Here is a 19,901-nt window from a genome sequence, read left to right as displayed (position 1 = left end):
AGGAGCTGCAGTGGTTGTGGTAGTTGAAGCTGCAGTAGTTGTTGTGGTTGGAGCTGCAATATTTGTGGTAGTCAGAGCTGCAGTAGTTATGGTGGATGGAGCTGCAGTAGTTGTGGTGGTAGGAGCTGCAGTAGTTGTGGTAGTTGCAGCTGTAGTAGTTGTGGTAGTTGGAGCTGCAGTTGTTGTAGTTGTTGGAGCTGCAGTACTTGTGGTGGTAGGAGCTGCAGTATTTGTGGTTGTCAGAGCTGCAGTAGTTGTGGTGGTTGATGTTGCAGTAGTTGTAATTGTTGGAGCTGCAGTTGTTGTTGTGGTTGGAGCTGCAATATTTGTGGTAGTCAGAGCTGCAGCAGTTGTGGTGGTTTGGGCTGCAGTAGTTGTCGTGGTCGGAGCTGCAGTAGTTGTGGTAGGAGCTGCAGTAGTTGTTGTGGTTGGAGATGCATTAGTTGTCGTTGTTGGAGCTGCAGTAGTTGTGGTAGTTGAAGCTGCAGTTGTTGTAGTTGTTGGAGCTGCAGCAGTTGTTGTTGTAGGAGCTGCAGTAGTTGTGGTAGTTGAAGCTGCAGTAGTTGTTGTGGTTGGAGCTGCAGCATTTGTGGTGGTCAGAGCTGCAGTAGTTGTGGTGGTTGGAGCTGCAGTATTTGCGGTGGTCGGAGCTGCAGTAGTTGTGCTAGTTGGAGCTGCAGTTGTTGTAGTTGTTGGAACTGCAGTTGTTGTTGTGGTAGGAGCTGCAGTAGTTGTCGTAGTTGGAGCTGCAGTAGTTGCTGTGGTAGGAGCTGCATTAGTTGTTGTTGGAGCTGCAGTAGTTGTGGTAGTTGAAGCTGCAGTAGTTGTAGTGATTGATGTTGCAGTAGTTGTAGTTGTTGGAGCTGCAGTAGTTGCGGTGGTCGGAGCTGCAGTAGTTGTGGTAGTTGGAGCTGCAGTTGTTGTAGTTGTTGGAGCTGTAGTAGTTGCTGTGGTAGGAGCTGCATTAGTTGTTGTTGTTGGAGCTGCAGTAGTTGTGGTAGTTGAAGCTGCAGTAGTTGTGGTAGTTGGTGGTGCAGTAGTTGTGTTGGATGGAGCTGCAGTAGTTGTGGTAGTTGGAGTTGAAGTAGTTGTGGTAGTTGGAGCTGCAGTTGTTGTAGTTGTTGGAGCTGCAGTAGTTGTGGTGGTTGGAGCTGCAGCATTGGTTGTGGTTGGAGCTCCAGTAGTTGTGGTGGAAGGACCTGCAGTAGTAGTGATAGTTGGAGCTGCAGTAGTTGGAGCTGCAGTTGTTGTAGTTGTTGGAGCTGCAGTAGTTGTGGTGGTCGGAGCTGCAGCATTTGTTGTGGTTGGAGCTGCAGTAGTTGGCGGTGCAGTAGTTGTGGTGGAAGGAGCTGCAGCATTTGTTGTGGTTGGAGCTGCAGTAGTTGGCGGTGCAGTAGTTGTGGTGGAAGGAGCTGCAGTAGTAGTGGCGGTTGGAGTTGAAGTAGTTGTTGTGGTCGAAGCTGCAGTAGATGTGGTAGTTGGAGCTGTGGTAGTCAGAGCTTCAGTAGTTGCTGTGGTAGGAGCTGCAGTAGTTGTGGTAGTTGGAGTTGCAGTAGTTGTTGTGGTTGGAGCTGCAGTAGTTTTGGTAGTTGGAGGTGCAGTAGTCGTTGTGGTTGGAGCTGCAGTAGTTGTTGTGGTGGGAGCTGCGGTAGTTGTTGTGGTAGGAGCAGCAATTGTTGTTGTTGTTGGAGCTGCAGTTGTGGTGCTTTGAGCTGCAGTTGTGTATATTTTAGTTATTACAGTAACATTACAGAATCTCATTTAAACTGTCAAATTAATCACGGCAGTATTGTTCTGTCTGTTGTCACATTCATCTGATATGACAACTTATAGTGAGGAGTGGAAATAAAAGGATTTATATCCTGTTAGAGTATCAGTTTGTGCAACTGTCACTGAATATTTCGACAGCCATAGTCCAGACTTTTTTTAAATAGTCGATTTTGTTCCCAATTCGTCAATAAATTATGATTTGAGATGGTGGCAGGCTCTTCCTACAATCCCTCAGCGTCAGTTATTGATGAGTTGGGATTCCCGGAGCGTCATCATTTGAATAGTTGGTATTCAGACTCTAAAATCAACTTTTCTTACAAGTGGGACCTTTACATTTTCACATGAAACTAATGCCTTACTTGTGACTCTTGATTTGCTCGTTTATATGCACCTTCAATTTGTGGTTATGGGTTTGTGATATTAACTTCAATCAGATACCATGTATTGCAATATTAAATTTTTCTCACGTCTATCAAGTATTATACCAAGTCCAAATATTAACTTCCTGGTTTTTTTTAAATTATTTTTTTAACTAACCTTTCCAAGGTGAAACGGTGGCACCTGAATCCCTGCCAGCTGGGCTTTATGTCTATTGATGATTATCCAATGTCCTTGGCAGAGGACCATTCTGGCCATATATGCCATCTTGGAAATTTACAAAAGCAAAAACGTATCTCTTTTAACTTGTTTAAATGACATCTTTTTATAAATAAATTTGGATCATTCAAACACGATTAGGTTTGTTTGTTTAGAATTTTGTATGTAAATGTATTACAACAGATAGACACATTTTCTTGATGATATTTACTTTTTCTCGCTTGCAGTGATTTACATGGCTGACATGAGATCAACCAGAGATCAAAAGCATGCAATCATAGAGAGCATTATTTTGTCGAATGTCACAAGTAACATACAGATGTAATTTTAAGTCTGTAGTCCTGGTAAGGAATATTAGAAAGTACAAAACAAACAACACCATAAAAATATGACTTATAAAAAAATTGTAATCACTTGTTACCTTGTGCAGAGATTGAATGTAAATATCCAAGCAACAATATCCAACAGAGGGCTTTTCTTTCCATGATAACTGGTGTTACTTCTCACCGCTCTAGGTACAGACAAGCATGGATGTGATTGCAGATGGTATTTATTATGTAAATGACTCCCTCCTCATAGAGGGAGTGACAAGGTATTGGCAACAGAGGCCACTTTCATACAACCTGAAAAACCAGGTAAGTCATGGACACACATATTTACAAAATATAGAACACTTCAAACTCAATCATAAAACAACATTGTGATAGTTGTTGGATGTGTAGTTGTGGTGCTTGTTTTCTACATGATCACATTCTCCCTTTTCAATGTTGAACTGTGCATTTTCCACTTCATTGTTATGCTTTGTCATTTCACTTGTCTTGTCATAAATGTTTAAAATGGCACTGATAGTCAATATGTTTGTAGGGTTACATCATACCAATATTCATTAGCTAATCTTTTTTTTTTCTGTTTGAATTTTAAATAATTCACTCTAACTGCTTCAGCAGCATGCCCAAGAACACCAAAATGAAATAAGCTATCTATACTCATTTTATTCTTGGGAGAATTAATTAATTTTTCAATAATATTGCCCTTACCTTCCTTTTTTCTTGTAAAATACTGACTTTTTTTTCTTTTTTACCTATTCATCTCTAATATATATATATATATATATATATTCAATATGGAGATGGATGGCAAAAAACAAAAACAACGAATAATAAAAATCAATCTTTGCTTTCTTGAAGTGCTTACATGGGCTTACTTCATGCCTACTATTCATAGAAATGTGTAACCTTTAAAGGGGGTGTGTTAACCTTCTATTGTTTCAAATGGTCACAGGCCCAAAAGGTTGAGCTAGAGTCGTTGTCCATAAAACAAAACAGTTTAGCTTCATTAATCATTAAAAATACAATATTTTTATAGACGCAAATTATCATATTTGATTCGGAGACATATAGGTGGACAATCAATTAATGAAATCAAAGTCCACTAGTAGTTCCAAGATGAAACCTGTTTCTCCCGACAGTTTCAGTGTAACACAGTATGCGCATGCGCACTCGTCCATGTGTATTGGTCATGCACGGTGTGAGGCAGCTAACTAGATGAGTTTTCTAAATTAGCTGAACTTTGTGCAAATAAAACAGCAGTTGTGTTTTGTGTCGTAGGACATGAAGGAACTTCGGATACGTAAAACTATCGGAATGTTGTGAGTTTTTACAAAAATCAGATGATTCGTAATTTCAACGTGCCAGTGTTAGCATGACTGACCAGCGTTTGTTTTGCTAGCTAGCTAAACGACGCAGAGCACCGTGGATGTTGAAGTTATGTCCATTAGACTGTATCTCCCCGACCTTTCCCTCAATATTTAAACACTTCGCGAGTTTGCACGTTAATCTGATAGATTGGTTTGTCCTGTAATTTAAAATAAAAAAAAGTCTACCGCAAGACAAATAGCACATTTGCTAAATTTTGCTAACGGCTAAGTTTTATTAACCATTAGCCAACCGGCAGTAAACGATTACGGCATTTTTGAGTCGTACAACAATGTGAACGCAGTCCTGTAAAAGCAGAATGGACAGAGAATTGTTGAGGCAGTGTTTGGCATACCATGGAGAGCCACTGTTCAACAAACTCAAATGTGAGCAAACAGAAAACCCTGACTTCCAAGCTGTGGTGTCTGACCTGTGCAAGGCCACTTATGAAAGGTATGTTGGCAAGTTTTCACTTCTAGCTCCACATGCAGCTTTCACAGAAGTCCTGTATGCCCCCTTTGTCACGACTGTGTCGATAATAATAATTTGCCTTGACTCTTTATTTTTTGTATCTTCCTATGCAGCTGTCTCACTCTGCATTACGCCACAATTAGTGTGACACAAGATAACTCAACAAGTCTCTGCGGAACATGTGTTGTTTGTTTGTGCAGAAGGGGTGAGGGGAAGGACAATCCCCTTGTGGAGCAATTCATTGCGAGGAAGGCTGACATCTTGTTCTGTCCAGCATGGAAGACTGCCACTCATCAGGAAGGGGAGCATGAGGAAGAGGAGGAGGCTGCAGGTGGGTGTTTTCACTACATGTTCCAGGCTCTGTCCATGCTAAGCTGTTAAATGTGTTTTTATAAAGATCTTTGTGCACATTACAACACTTGAACAATAGCAAAACAGTTAAATCCCTTTGTCTTTGTACTGGCAGCTGGTCTAACTAGTTTAAGCCGCTACACAGTCAGGCACAGGATATTAAGAGTAGGTCATCTGCATTTTGGCATTACTGAGAGCCCATCTGCAGTCATGTTGGATGTCAGATGGGTGTAAAATAGGCGACTGAAAAACACAAGGTTTTTCTTTTTTTTTTCTTTTTCTTTTTTTTCTGTCACTTGTACAGAACCAGGTGTCGGACTTGCAAGTGTTGCTACTGCTTCCGCCACCTCTGCTACCAGTTCTGTTTTTGTGGCACTTAGTTTGGGTGGCTTCATGTGGTCCTCTCGGTATGTTGGGTCAAGCAGTGCTTTGCGCATCATCCTCTGGTCAGCATCATTGCCATATCTGCCTTCAGGTCGGCTGCGAGTTTGGCATCCTCCTCTGATTCCTCCAGCCCATTTTCCAGGTGGGCTAACATGGGCAGACGTGAGGAAAGAATAGCATAGTTTTCTCTTGAGAGCATATCTGTGAACTCCGCTACTGGCTTCAACCCTCTGTTAACTGCTTCCAGAACACTTAGGTCCTGCCATGTAAGCTGCGGGAGTGGGCAGTGGCTTTTGTCCTGAGCAAATACCTGTTTGATGGCTTGCACCTGCTCCAGGATTCCCTCAGCCCCATCGTGTTGCACAGTCCTTTCCTGTCAGGGAAAACATATTCAGCCCAACTGAATCACTTTAACATATACAGTAAGCTTAGTTATGCAAGTTATTTGTGTGTGTTTGTGTGTCTGCTTGCACGCTTACACTGGTGTAATAGGCTATTGTGTCATTTCAGTAGCTTCAATATGCACGTTTACTATGGTTTAACATTTTGGAAATTTATTGCCAATTATTGCAATAAGCTAGGTATCAGCTGGCACACACTTTTTTAATTGCCGTGATCAAGGAATGTTGAAGGAATTTCAGTTCATCTTGTGTTTTGCGCAGCTCACATCTTCTTAACCAGCTGTGGGGGAAAAGCAGTGTTGACTTCCCAGGAGGTTTTTCTTTCTTTTACTTTCCAGTCATGTATGGTCCCCAACAGCGCCTCTTCTAGGTTGTCAGCTGTATGGTTTTCTGGCATGAAGCTTGTTTGTAAGCATTTTGATTCAAGTGTCCACTGTTTGCTGACATAATGTGCTTTCAATGACATGCAAGGCATCATGTTACAGCGGTACTACATGTCAGTTGTCATGGCCAAATGTTCCACATCATCCAGCACTGCAGAAAATGTTAGTTCTGATGTCGTTGTACAACTTTGGGACTGCCGTCTTTAGAGAAGAGATTACGACCTGGCAGGTCATACTGCTTGTCAAATGTCTGCAGCATGGTCTTAAATGCACTCTTCTCTACCTTTTATTAAAAGAAACAATTTCTTTTGCTAGGTAGCGAGTTACAGCATCTGTACACTGCTTCCATTTTTCACTGTCACACTTGTACTTTTTGAAAAAGCCCCAGTTATGGTTGGCTGTTGGTAGCTAGTTGTTTTGCTAGGGCCAGTTGCATGTGATGGCAGTGTTGCATAAGTGACTGGATGGTGTACATGCAAATGGTTGTGAAGATTCGTGGTCCGTCCATCTTTTGCGCCAACTGCATTTAGAGATGCACCGATCCAGTTTTTTCCGATCCAATCCCGATACCGATACCTGGGCTGAGTTATCGGCCGATACCCGATACCGATCCGATACTACTGTTGAATGAATGAACTGTATACCTTGCCATGTGAGTGAAGGCATCAGGCTTGGCATAAACATTTAGCCTTGTTAAAAAAGGTAACAAATTAACACAGATATAAATCAACTTATTATTTATTAACAAATAACAACAATAACAGTGTACATTAGCAGCAAAAAGAAATAAATAACACTTCCATTTAAAGTGCACTGCAAACAGATATTTTAAAATGTAATATAAAATATAGCAGCTGCCTGAAACCCAACAAACAATGGCTTAATTAACTTCAAAATTCAAAAATACAAAATAAACAGAAGTAACATGTAAACATTTAGTGCAAACAGATATTCAAAATCTAATCTAATATAAAATATAGCAGCTAACAAGTGGCTTAATTAACTTGTTCAATCAAAAATACAAAATAAACAGAAGTAACATGTAAACATTTAGTGCAAACAGATATTCAAAATCTAATCTAATATAAAATATAGCAGCTGAACCCAACAAACAGAAGTGGCTTAATTAACTTAACAACAAAATAAACAGAGGTAGCCTAACACTTCCAAAACATTTAGAAAATCAAAATCAAAAACAGGTAACTAACTTAAATAAAATGTAAGCATTTTGTGCTCACACCTGACCTGACCTGCTCAAAATACAGTACTCACTTCAGGAGCAATGGCAGGTTTTTCCTCATGAAAATAAGCATTTCTGCTCTCTCTGGTGTCAGTCTGTTCCTCTTTTCGTCCACAATGTTGGAGGCTGTGCTGAACAGTCTCTCGCTTTCTACACTTGTGCAAGGGGCACAGAGGAACTTTCTGGCAGTGGCAGTAAGGTTAGGAAACCGATCCTTTAGTTCTTCTGATATGTGTTTGCACACTTTCTTGTACAGTTCAGGCAGAGCGGTCTCAGAAAAATATTTTCGAGATGGTAAACTGTACCTTGGCTCAAGATGTTCAAGTAGGCGGCGGAATCCTTCGTTATCAACAACAGAGAGGGGCTGCGAATCCAAAACAATAAACTCCATAACCTTCTCTGTTATGTTGGTTGCTTTCACGCTGCCGGCTGGCAGTTTCTCCCGTCTTTGCAGTGCATCCGCCAAAGTTAGCTGCGTCGTTGTACTCTCTGCTGGCTTCGCTCGGAGCTCTGCGTGCTCTTTAGCATGGTGCTTTTGGAGGTGCCTATTTAAGTTTGTGGTGTTAAACTTACTAACTTTATCACCACCCCTCGCAACTTTCGCGTTGCAGATATTGCATGTTGCAGTCGGACTTGTTGGCGTATCAAGTTTGAAATGTTTCCAAATAGCAGACTTAGCTCGGTCCGGCGCTTGCGCCATGTTGCTCTGTGTTTGCTTATCACTAGCTGCTGTGCGTGCTCTGCGTGACGACGTAACCGACGTGACTAGATCGCTGTAACAATATCAATAAAAATGAAATGACTGGATCGGCATGCTGGATCGGCCTCATTCATCAGATATCCGATCCAGCTAATTAGTCAATATCGGAGCCGATATCCGATCCCAATATCGGATCGGTGCATCTCTAACTGCATTAGTACAAATCCTGCACACCACGTCAAAAGCATTGGCAAATGGGGGAAGTGGTACCTTTTTTACTGACCATGTTTGTCGCTGCCATAATGCAAGGTGATTTGCCACTGACATTGATGATCACCGTCTGTCACCGAACACGTCCGCTGGGCTGATTGTTCATTTTCTTTTTTATTGTTATTATTTTTATATATTCACTGGTATATTCTGCAGTTACATCAATATGACTTGTATTTTTAAAATATTTTTTATATAATATATTATCGTTTTATGATATAATAATCCAATGATTATTATATTTATATTCTGCATTGCTTTAATCCTGCTTTTACAATGGACTCAGATTAAGGTTTAGCCTCACGCCATGCGCACTACATCAGCATAGTGCTGCAATTGCAGTTACAAATGACAGAAAGCCACAAAGTGCAACACTGTAAAAATTGTTTTCTGCGAGGACACCTTTCCGTTTTGTCAAGAGCTGGAGGTGGCAGGAAAAAGCCTGCAAACAGGAAAAAAATGCCTTTTTAAATTTAAGCATCTAAATGTGAATATACTCTCAGGATAAGCAGAGCCTGTTTATTTTAAGAAATGCATCTTTCTATGTGACATTTGTGATGCAGCTTTCTGCTTTTTCTTTCCCAGAGCCCTATGCCATCATGCCACCGTTGGAGTTATTCATGGAGGTGTCTTACGATGAAAGAAGGACCATGCTGTACAGGGACTTGGAAAGAGGAGACATTGTGGTGGGGAGGATCAACAACATTAGAGAATATGGCTTCTTTCTCACGCTGCTTAGCACGGCAGGAGGACTGAAGAGAGACATAGAAGACCTAGAGTTGTCGGTAGGTCCGCAAGCTAAATCAGTTGTGTACACTTGTACACGTCATGTCATAAACATTTTAACAAATCAAGATCAATTGTAGATACAAACGACTTGAAGGATTATCAGTTGGTCAGCAACACAGGAAGTACCAGTTGTATGGTTCTGTGGAATTCCTGAGTAAATAATGTCTTTTTTCGTGCACAAATTGTGATCTTAAGTAAGCAAAGTCACATGCTTGACCGGTCAGCAATTTGTGCGTCCCAGCTATAAATACTATGCTGTCACCATTTAACCTTTGGGAATCTTCTGCCCTCAAGTTTCAGAGGGACAAGTGGCACAGGCAACCTTCCAGGAATTCACAGAACTATAGTCACCTTTGTAACTTCCATTGTGTTTGATTCCCATCTGACCACACACCTGGTAGAATGACAGAGAACATCTGGAGGCATATCTAAATTGGGGCAATCCCACCATCCATCTTCATATTTTCAAAGATGCATGACAACTAAGAAATTCTGGCTCACACTCTGGATTAATGGGAAAGACATTCCAGTTCGCCCACAAAACAGTTTAACTAACATTTAAGGCAAATTCTACTGTATGTTCTCAATTTGTTTCCTTTTACAAACTAATCCAAAACATGACATCTTCCTTTCTCTTTTCAAATCTTTTCTGATGCTACACTATGATTGTTTAATAAAGGCTTAAATATCCCGCCCAAAAATGTGTTTTATCTTTATTATTTTTCTTTCCTTTTTTACCTGTAGGCTCTATGTCACATCAGAGAAATCCCCTCCACTGGCAACCATGATGATCCTCTGTCCTACTACCAGATTGGGGACTTCATCAGAGGTTAGTGTCTGAGCTGGCTTTGTCTGAAACATCCAGCTGTGTGAAGACTTTCTTTTGCAGCTTCTTAGACTTTAGCCTTTCATCCACAACAAGTTGATTTTGACTTATAGAGCGTGGATTGTATTTTGCATCATGTGAATGAAAGTGAATGATATCTCTATCATGTGGCCTGGTTTTCCACATGATTGCATGCTGTGCATGTTGTGATGCAGTATATTTGGGCTGCAAAAATAATAATGTCCCTTTAATCTTCTAATTATTTTCTCAATTAATTGTTTGGCTCATAGAATATCAAAACTGTGAAAAATATACATCACATTTTAAGAATTTAAAGTGATGTTATTAAATGTTTTGTTATGTCCAAACAACACTACAGTACCCAACGACATGAAACAGAAAAAAACAGACAATCTTCACGTATGAGAAGCAGGAACCAGACATTGTTGCTTGAAAATTAGTTCAATGAATAATAGTTTATCAGAATAGTTTGTCAAATGATTTTCTTTCATTGAAGGGTGCCACTCAGATCGGCCACTAGAAAATCATTCATAAGTTAAACCCACCTAAATGTCTGTAGAACATAACTATTTCTTCAAGGAGTTTTTGCTGTTTTTGTCACTCCTCTTGTTTTACAGAAACATTTGTCGAATCTTCTCCTAAATTCTGTGCTTTTTTTTTTCTGTAGCTGCAGTGAAAGATATTGACCGCTACCAGGAGAAAATCACAGTTTCCCTCCACCAGGCCTCTCTTTCTCCCAGCTTGGAGCACATCAAACTGGGTGTCATTGCGCGGGAGGAGCTGCCAACACACTACAGGTAACTACACGCCATGACACATGAAAAAACGACAAAATTTAGCTTAAAACGCTTTGAAACTTGTCTGTTGATGGTAGCAACCATTTCATCCTGCCATGTTCTTCTTGAGATGATTCTAGCTGCTGTTCAATATTTAATACAGACAAGCTGCATTCTCAATTAATGCTCATGTAAACATTTTCTTTGCTAGCCTCTTAATCACTTTATGACCACCAGAGAAGATGAATACACCCTTCAAGCATGAAAAGCTCTAACTGGAATCATGTCTGTTAAGTGTTTTTCTTGTAGATCAAGTTAGTGCTCAGTCCTAGCGTGAGACTCTGACTCCTCTCCTCTTAGTCGTAGTGTTCGTGCAGCTGCAGACTCCAATCAGACGTACGAGCGTATACTGATGAGTTGCCATGGTTACCACAACCCCTCTGTGGTCGACTACCTACTGGAGAAGGTGGGGGTAACTGACACCCACCCGCCATCAATGATGAGAGGACTACAAAGGTAAACATGTCAACACACTATAGTTTGTTGGAGTTTGAGGATTGTATTTTCAGCAACAGGCTGCTCATTTTTATGATGATTTCAGCCAGTCAACATTTTGTTTGAAAATGACAATCCTAAGCAAAGTCGCAGTTATGTCATTAATAGTGATGGGTATCGTTAGGATTTTATCGATACTACTACTCTTACTGATACTTCTTTTTGGGTCTTTATCCATATTCTTATCGGTTCTTTTTCATTACAAAATCATTGCTTTTTTAAAAAAAGAATAAATTCAGAACAGGAATAGAATTATGTAGCTATATTATCTCTTGAGCAGCAACAGTAATATTTACATCACTATAAACTGAATAAAATCTCAGTGGAAACAGACCTGAACTGTCAATAAAATAATATTCCTGTCAAAATAGTGAGTGAAGTGTATAGAGAATGAAATGGAAGCCTTCAATGCTGAGAGAAGTATGATTTGACGGTCACTAGAGTTCTTCCCTGTGCTTCTTTTCTCCTCAGCAAACTTTTCCAAGAGGAGGATTTTGCCTCTGTAATCAGGAAGAAGCAATCTGCATCATGGGCCTTGAAGTGGTAAAGCTAAACTTTTGACTTTGACCACAGGAAATACGTAGATGGTGTAGCGCCTTCATTGTGTTTCATTAAATTGTCTCTCATAGTTACCACAGCACAAATTGAACAACTTAACCTTTTTATAGTTTTTTTGCATATTATTTGTCTGTCTTTCAGTGTCCGTGCAGGTGTGGACCACTTCAAACATGGTCGTCATGTGGAAGCCATGAATGAATACAACAAAGCGTTGGATATCGACACTAGTAATGTAGAAGCGCTGGTGGCACGAGGAGCTTTGTGAGTTGATTCTTTTACAAACTACCTAAGGATTAATGATTAGGGATGCATGATATATATCGAACAGATAAATTATCGGCCCCATAATGGAAAATTTCATTGGTAATTGGCAGATAAAGAAGTTCTAGCTGGTGAATGTAGCCGATAATCAAAGCCAAATTGCTTTTGTTGACTTGACAAGTGCAGCTTCTACACAAAGTAGGTGGTGGTATGCACCTTTTTAAAGTTGTTTTGTGAACAGCCAATAATAAAAACAGAAGAAGAACAACAAACACTGTTGTCGCGCTCATAACGCCGAACTACTGCACCTGTGTAGAGCCACCAATGTAGACATGAGCCACACATGTCGTCACTGGTGTGGATGTTTTCTTTGCAAGAAGAACACAACACGAGAGAAAAAGAGGATGTCTTAGAGAACAAGTATGCATCAATTAATTTGGAAGAAAGTATGAGGAACAATATTTAGGTTCTTCACCTATTCCTGTCATAATTCTATGGTCCATGCTACTAAGAAAAGCTGTCCTTGGCTGGGTGCATCTTCTGTGTAATTACACAGACACATATCATTATCAGGGTTTTCCCAACCACTATAAGGTGTGGGTGCTGCACCAAGGCTGTTGTGGCCACTGCTTGAGCTGAATGAAGATCAATGTAGCGAGCAGGATATGAAATTAACTTTTTGTCCACTGTCCAAATTGTTGGTGAATGTTCACATTTAGCAGCCGCTCAGTAGATTGACATCGTTTTTTGGCTGGTCAGTGAAGCAATTCTACCATCATTTGGCCTATGACTGGTGCTAACGTTGAGCCTCGGTGGATAGCATCAAAATAAACTAAATTACGTTAATGGTTGTAGTTGGTCCCCAGTGGACTTCTTCAGCATGTTTTGTCTTTAAGCTTTTTGAGTCATATTTATTTATTATCAGCTGTAGCTTTTCCAACTTTTTGCACACAGATATGGTAATTATAGGGGACATTGCATATGCTTTTGTTGAAATTAGGGATTTAAATGATTATCGATTAATGTCTGTTAAGAATTTAACTGATTAAAAATGTATCAGACAGCCATCAGAGGCGGGCGCAAATACATCAAAAAGTATCTTGTTACAAATTACAAATACTTGCTAATCAAATATATAAAAATAAAATCCTCGAGTAAATTAAGGATTAACTGATAATTGATTAAGGCAGCCCACTATTGATTTTAAGAAGTTGCTTCAAATTTGCATTCCTAGATTAAATACATTAAATTTTCTTCAAGGAGGTTCCCCAACACCCCGAGCTTAATACATGCTCCTAAGTTTTTCACAACACAGAGAAAACTCTGCCATCTGCGCATTTAAACCTAATAAAGAATACTGTTGTGACAATATAACCATATGTGTGTGTGTATGTATATGTATGTATATATATGTATATATATATATCTATCTATATATATATATATACACACACACACACACTATACTATATAGTCCTTCTGTGTGCATTAATCATTACTCTATGTTCCTCCTCCATTGTTTATTCACAGGTATGCTAACAAAGGCAGCATCATGAAGGCTATCGTAGACTTTGAATCGGCCCTCGAGAGCTGTCCAGATCACCGCAACGCTAAGAAGTACCTCTGCCAGACACTGGTGGAGAGAGGAAAACAGTAAGCAGCGCTGCCTTGGCTTTATTATTGTCCAGAGGTGTATGATCTTTCAATTCAGTAATGCTAATAAAAGGAAAATGATAAAAATACAGCAGTATTAATGCACTGATGTAGCAATGTCTTTGCAGGGTATCTGTCAAGTTTACATACTAGTTTAGAAAGACTTAAGTGAGAAGTGAGAGATATGCTTGATTGTTAGCAAAGGTGGTGGTTGGGGGATATAGTGTATTGCAAAAACACTGGAAATGTAATAGTTTATCTTTAAACAGATGACAGCAAGTGACTTTATTTCTAAATACTTAAATGTACATATATAAGCTATCATGACACTGGCAATATGTTTTTCTATGTCCCTGCAGCAGGTAATGTTTCTTGAGTCTTTGACAGAAATGTTCTGTGGTAACACCATTGACATATATAAAGACACGTCTACTCTTCTTCCCACTGTGCAAAAACGAAATTTAAATATCCTGGATAAGAGCGCTACCATTTTGTGCCATTGATGTCATTTGGAGCCAGAATCTGCGCTGTAGTAATTGGCTGTCAGAGCCACAGTATGGACGTCCTACGACCTAAAATGGCAAAAATTTGATTTGTATAACAAGATTTTAGTTTTGCAGCCAGCCAACAGGGGCGATTTTGATCTTTTGGTTTCGGGTTTGGGAGCTGTCATGTTGTCCATCTTTATATACAGTCAATGGGTTCACCTCATGGATCACCTTGCTTTGTGGCACGGCTGGGAGCATTATTCCGCAAATTCCAAAAAATAAGTCGAGCAGCCAGGCAGTCAATCATCTAGACTTAAAGGAATAGTTCACCCTCATGCTGATGAGAATAACTCCAACAACTAAATGCTTCTTTTACGTCAAGCTCAAGTGCACAGTTTTGTTTGCAGCCTGAAACAATGACCTGTGCCTGAAGCTTTTGTGTCTATAAATGGGTATCTATCCAAAAGGTAATCATTATTATGCTGCTCGGCCTATGTGGGCAGAAGAGGCATCACAAGCAGTTAACACCTCTGCTGCTGAAAATGATTTTTAAAACATGAGTCAGTACCTTGACTTTGTAACCTCTCGTAATGATATGTAGTTAAACCAGAACAGGTTTGCACATTCCTAACCTCAGTCAGCAGTGATACTTCACGAGACAATGACAGAAATGCTGTTTTGGAACAGAACATCAACAGATATTGTTTGTTCTTGTTATCTGTTTATGTGTGCCTCTAGGCTTGAAGAACAGGAGAAACTAGTAACAGCAGAGGGATTGTACCGGAGAGCTCTGTCTCTCGATGATTTGAACCCTGAGGCACAGGAGGCCCTGCGCAAGATCACAGACACTATACAGGTGAGCGGGCCACAACACACACACACACACACACACACACACACACACACACACACACACACACACACACACACACACACACACACACACACACACACACCAGGGGATCTGGAAAGTTGGCAGGCAACAACAACAAGCATATCAAAGCTAAAGGTATGCTATGCAGGATGTTTTTCTTAATAACAATGAATAGACTCATACAAGTGCCCTTAATGCCCTTAAGCCTAAATTGGAATGTGTTGACAGAAAAACAAATCCGGTAAGACAAAGCAAATGAATAAATATCATTCAAGGGTTTTTCAGACTGCACAGTTTAAGGCCAAAGGTGTCCTGAAAGCGTGCACACTGGCCCATTCCAAAGTGGGCTCACCCAGACTTTAGCCTAGCCCTAGAGCTTGCTGATCCCTGCTCCAGTGCAGAGTTAGCCCTGAGTTTGCGGGTTTATGCCATGAAAATTGACTAAATGCAGGGCTAAAAGATGTCAGTGTGAAACAAGGCTAAAGTAAACAGACTAATCACACACATGTAACCCAGGACTAGTAGAAATAAAAGGTGACATGCATAGGCCTGTGCATCAGACTCAGATATCGAGCAGCCATTTATTAAGACAACAGACTATGGTGGAGAGTGTGTCTGATTAATTTGTCATCAAGACAGCGGAGATCTCCCCTGGTTTTCGAAATAGGTGTAAAAATTATTATTATTTTTTTTCATCTTTGTGACATAAACAAAAAGTGCCAATTATCAATATTTTTATATTAACAATGGATCACATGACTACCCATGTTGAAGGGGTCACTGATAGAGAATTGTCCCGAGCTCTGCAGTTCCCCTCAGCTCTACGGAGCATTTGAGCATCTGCCAGCTCATTTTTCCAGTCCTCAGTCTCATTAGTGTTGGTTTCAGCTAAAGCCAGCAGCAGTATTCAGCCCAGCACCAAATGACATAGTTCATGACTAGGTTGTGAACACAGTAAACCAACGAGCAGCTAAAGAGGCAGATATTTCCCTCAGGAGTTCATGGAGACGAGGAACAAAGTTCTAAGGAGAGTGCATATTGGACTTGAAAGACAACTCCAAATGTATGCTAATATTGCTCTGTATCTACTGGATGTGTAGATAGGCAGCTGTTTACTAGCAACACATACTGACATTTCAGTTTGTGTTCACAGCTTGCCTGCTGCCCCTAATGGCCAAAAAAAAATCAGTTTTAGCAGATTAAAATGTCAAATATAGAGACAAGTGTGAGGCGTACAATCAAACAAAGCAGACTCACTTTCTTCAGTGTTTTATTTGTGGCATTAAAGTGAAGCAGCGCCTCTCACATGAAGGCCTGTGAAACCTGACCAAACATATATTATACAGACTCAGTGTTTGATTCAAGCAGGGAGGGTGTAACTTCTGAAGCAGCTGTACTGGCTGCCAAGTATGTCAGAGGTCAGTTAAGATCCGAGGACAGGTTTTATTTCATTCATGCATGTAAAACCAGTTCTCCGTTGGTTACTCGGCACTCTGATCAAATCAAATCAAATCAAATCAAATTTTATTTGTATAGCCCAAATTCACAAATCACAGTTTGCCTCAGAGGGCTTTACAATCTCTACAGAGACGACACCCTCTGTCCTTCGACCCTCGATTCGATCATCAACCAGTTATTGGAAAAAATGTCTAGGAATTAAACAGGTAGAATTAAAACCTCTTTGTGTCTTAGCAAGCTTAATATTAGTATTAAGTATTAGTATTAATATTAATATAAGGATTTATATGCTAAAGTCAGTGTTGTGTTTTTGGCGATTAATTTATTGTTGACTAATTGATTAATCGTTGCACCTCTAATCAACTACAGCTGCTCTACTTTGACAGGAAAGTTTCTGTGAACTTCCTCTCACACTGTGAATAAAAATGTTTGCATTAGCGCTTTCATGTTCCTGACGCTGTGGTTTGTAATACTGATGAAGTGTTTTGGTGTATGTGTGTGTCTGTGACCCTGGGACTCCGCCCTTTGACCCTCCAACTGCCATGGTCTTGTTACCTGCCTTGCGGGGGCGAAAAAAAAAAATTCGACTGACTGACGACGTCTCCTCCACTGGACACTGTTGTCTCACACCGTGTCCCCGGTCTGAATATGGTAACGTTGAAACCTTCTCTGTCTCAATGGGGAACAAATACTGTTTGTTTTCTCTACACATCTCTGCCTCTGTCCATCCCTCTGCTTCTATGCAAACTAACATGCTCTTGGATCACACCACTTCTTCTGTGGTAAATAAATGACTCCATTTGTTTCTTCTTCATCTGTGGTTTGTGATTTTGACGTTTTTCTGTCCATCTCAAAACTTTAACTTCCCTTTTCCTCCCCATACTTTTTAATCCAACACGTATGACTGAAAAATGAATGAATGGCCGATTACCATTTTTGGGGTCTCTGCTGCATGTCTTGGGGTCGTGGTGTGTATGTGTTTGAATATGTTGCTGTGCACTCTTGCCTGCCAATGTCATGTCTTGCCTTGCCTCGTCCGGCGTCTGTAAAGAAATCAATTCGCCTGCGAGAAGAAGCGCTGGCTAAGGAGGAGAAAGCTACGAGCAGCCAGACCAGCGCTGAGAAATTGCGTAAGATTTTAAAAGAGGAGAAGAGGTGAGTTGGCTCTGATCTTTTAAAGGTATGGCAGGTAAATACACTGCATATAGAGGCATGTAGGGCATCTCATAACTTCAAAGCATCTCCTGTTCGATGAGAAAAAAATTCAGCGAATGTCTTTTCTACAGGATGAAGAAAAAACGGAAGAGATCATCCTCTTCTACTTCGACATCCTCCACTTCCTCCAGGAGGAACTCCTCCTCTTCATTGTCTTCCTCCTCTCGCAGGAGGTCCAAAAAGAAGAAAAAGAAGAAGAGGAGGTCTGAGCGGGGAAGTAAGCGCCATCGCAGGATCTCCTCGAGGGAGAGTAGGAGGAGTGAGGAGGGTAAGAGCGAGAAAGACAGGAAGGAGGAAGAGGAGGACGAGCTGGAATGGTATCCGGCTCCTCCCAACACCTCCGCCACCTTTCTCAACCAGAAGGGAGGCCCAGGGTTTGGAGAGAGGGATGAGGAGGAGGCAGAGGAGAAGGATGCTGAAGAGAGGAGGATCAGTCAGCTGTATTCTTTGTCTGCAGCTTCAGACGATGACGAGTCCGACTCCTCACGCAAAGATAGGAAGAGGAGGGACAGGGAGGAGGGCAGGACAAGGAGAGGGAAAAACAGTCTGAACAGAAGCCCAGAAAGAGCAGAGAGGAGAAGCAGGAGTAAAGAAAAGAGGGATAGGAGCAGTGAGAGAGGGAAGGAAGGTAACAGGAAAGATAGTAGAGACAGCGCTTCCAGGAGGAGAAGCAGCTTAGACGAGAACCGAAAGCGGAAAGTGTCTTGCTCGTCGGCTGAGTCTGAGTATTCACGGAAATCCAGTTTCAAATCTGAATATTTTGGGAACTCTGGTTCTGCGTCCAAACACTTGGAGAGTAGGATGAGACATGACTCCTCTAAGAGGAACTCGTTTGATGGTGGTAGGTATGAGAACAGAGGACGGGAGGTAGAAGAGGCACAGAGAGAGAAGGACAGTAAGGGGAAAGTAGAGGAAGAGAGCAGCAGGTCAGAGATAGGAAACAGTAGAAGGTCAGAGGTTGCTGGAAATCACAAACAGAGTGGTTTGACATCACTGTCAGGAGGAGGTCCTAAAAAAGACCTCCCTTCTAACCTGATGGATATTTTCAATCAGATCGCCCAGTTTGAGAAGGAGAAAAAAGTCAAGCCAAAATAATAACTTGAAACCAAAAGTCCAGAATGAGCCAGATACTCGTGAAACAAGACTTTGAAACAGATGTTTGTACTATGTTGTCATTTATTCTGGACTGGACATCAAGATAATCCTGCTGAAACAATGGCCAAGTGTTGTTGATTGACTGTCCCCAGTTGTTGTGAGTTGCCGTCAGTGTTCGAGAAAACCCTCGAGTTGTTTTACTTTGAAATGTCTTGTTCTTTCTGGTAGATTTAAGGCCTGTGAACAACTAGCTGGGTATTAAAATGTTCATGTGAATGGGTTGAAAGTATCATTTAAACGAAATCAACACTAGATAACATGTTATTATTGTAACTGGGACATGAGGACATTTTGTGTACATTTTGACAAGTTATTACATTCATCAGCACTCAGTTTCCACAGGCTTTGCCAGGTCTTGATTTGTGTCCGTCTTAAGTCGAGACTGTTTTCTGTTAAAGAAGATAACTGCCTTATGTTGACTACCTTGTGCCATTTTGTGCATTCCTTCTGTGGCTTCTTAAATCTTTTTCCGCAACAACCCGACTGTTAGTACTGCAGTGCTTTTTCAAGCTTTACACAACACAGATGTTAGTTGGATTCCAACACGTTTTCTCCTGTTGTAAAACAGACTGTTGAGTAAATAAAGCATTTTTAAATGTCAAAAGTGCATGTTGTATCAAGTCCTCTTGATTAAGTGGAGTTTTTAAATTTTTTGAGTTAGACGCAGCTCTACTGTCTGAAGGCAAAGGTGTTTTGTTAACGTCTACCTAATGATAAAGGAGTATAAATATTTCTCTAATTAAATTAAGGAGGAATGAAGGCTTCAGGAATGAAGCATCCTTGTCCTTAATTCCGTCAAGGCAGCAATATGAACATTTCATTGCCTCTTTCAGGCAAGACAATGTGGCTCATAAAGCACGGACCCATGAGAAAAAGATATTTTATCAAAAAAGAATGCAATTATTGACTTGGATCGTACTTCTTAGTCAACACTGCATTATTTAGAACAGATTTAAAATTCAAGAAATGATTCATAACTTTGAGAAATGATTCTGTTATATCATCTGGATA

At 40.6% G+C, this 19,901-nt stretch overlaps 1 protein-coding gene across 1 annotated transcript; it reads left to right on the top strand.

The window, feature by feature from the left end:
- Positions 1 to 3,895: 3,895 nt before the first annotated feature.
- ttc14 (tetratricopeptide repeat domain 14) lies at positions 3,896 to 19,497 on the top strand. The gene is made up of 12 exons (XM_084355673.1): positions 3,896 to 4,514; positions 4,733 to 4,863; positions 8,847 to 9,046; positions 9,795 to 9,879; positions 10,565 to 10,694; positions 11,034 to 11,189; positions 11,700 to 11,771; positions 11,928 to 12,047; positions 13,578 to 13,700; positions 14,927 to 15,044; positions 17,572 to 17,675; positions 17,807 to 19,497. The coding sequence occupies exons 1-12, from the start codon at positions 4,381 to 4,383 to the stop codon at positions 18,828 to 18,830; spliced, it is 2,397 nt and encodes a 798-aa protein (XP_084211799.1). The 5' UTR covers positions 3,896 to 4,380; the 3' UTR covers positions 18,831 to 19,497.
- Positions 19,498 to 19,901: the final 404 nt, after the last annotated feature.

Source organism: Pagrus pagrus, assembly GCF_965226575.1.
Source record: "Pagrus pagrus genome assembly, chromosome: 6".
Taxonomy (NCBI): domain Eukaryota; kingdom Metazoa; phylum Chordata; class Actinopteri; order Spariformes; family Sparidae; genus Pagrus; species Pagrus pagrus.
The sequence above is the reverse complement of the archived record's forward strand: the minus strand, read 5'-3'. Positions and strand labels throughout refer to the sequence as shown.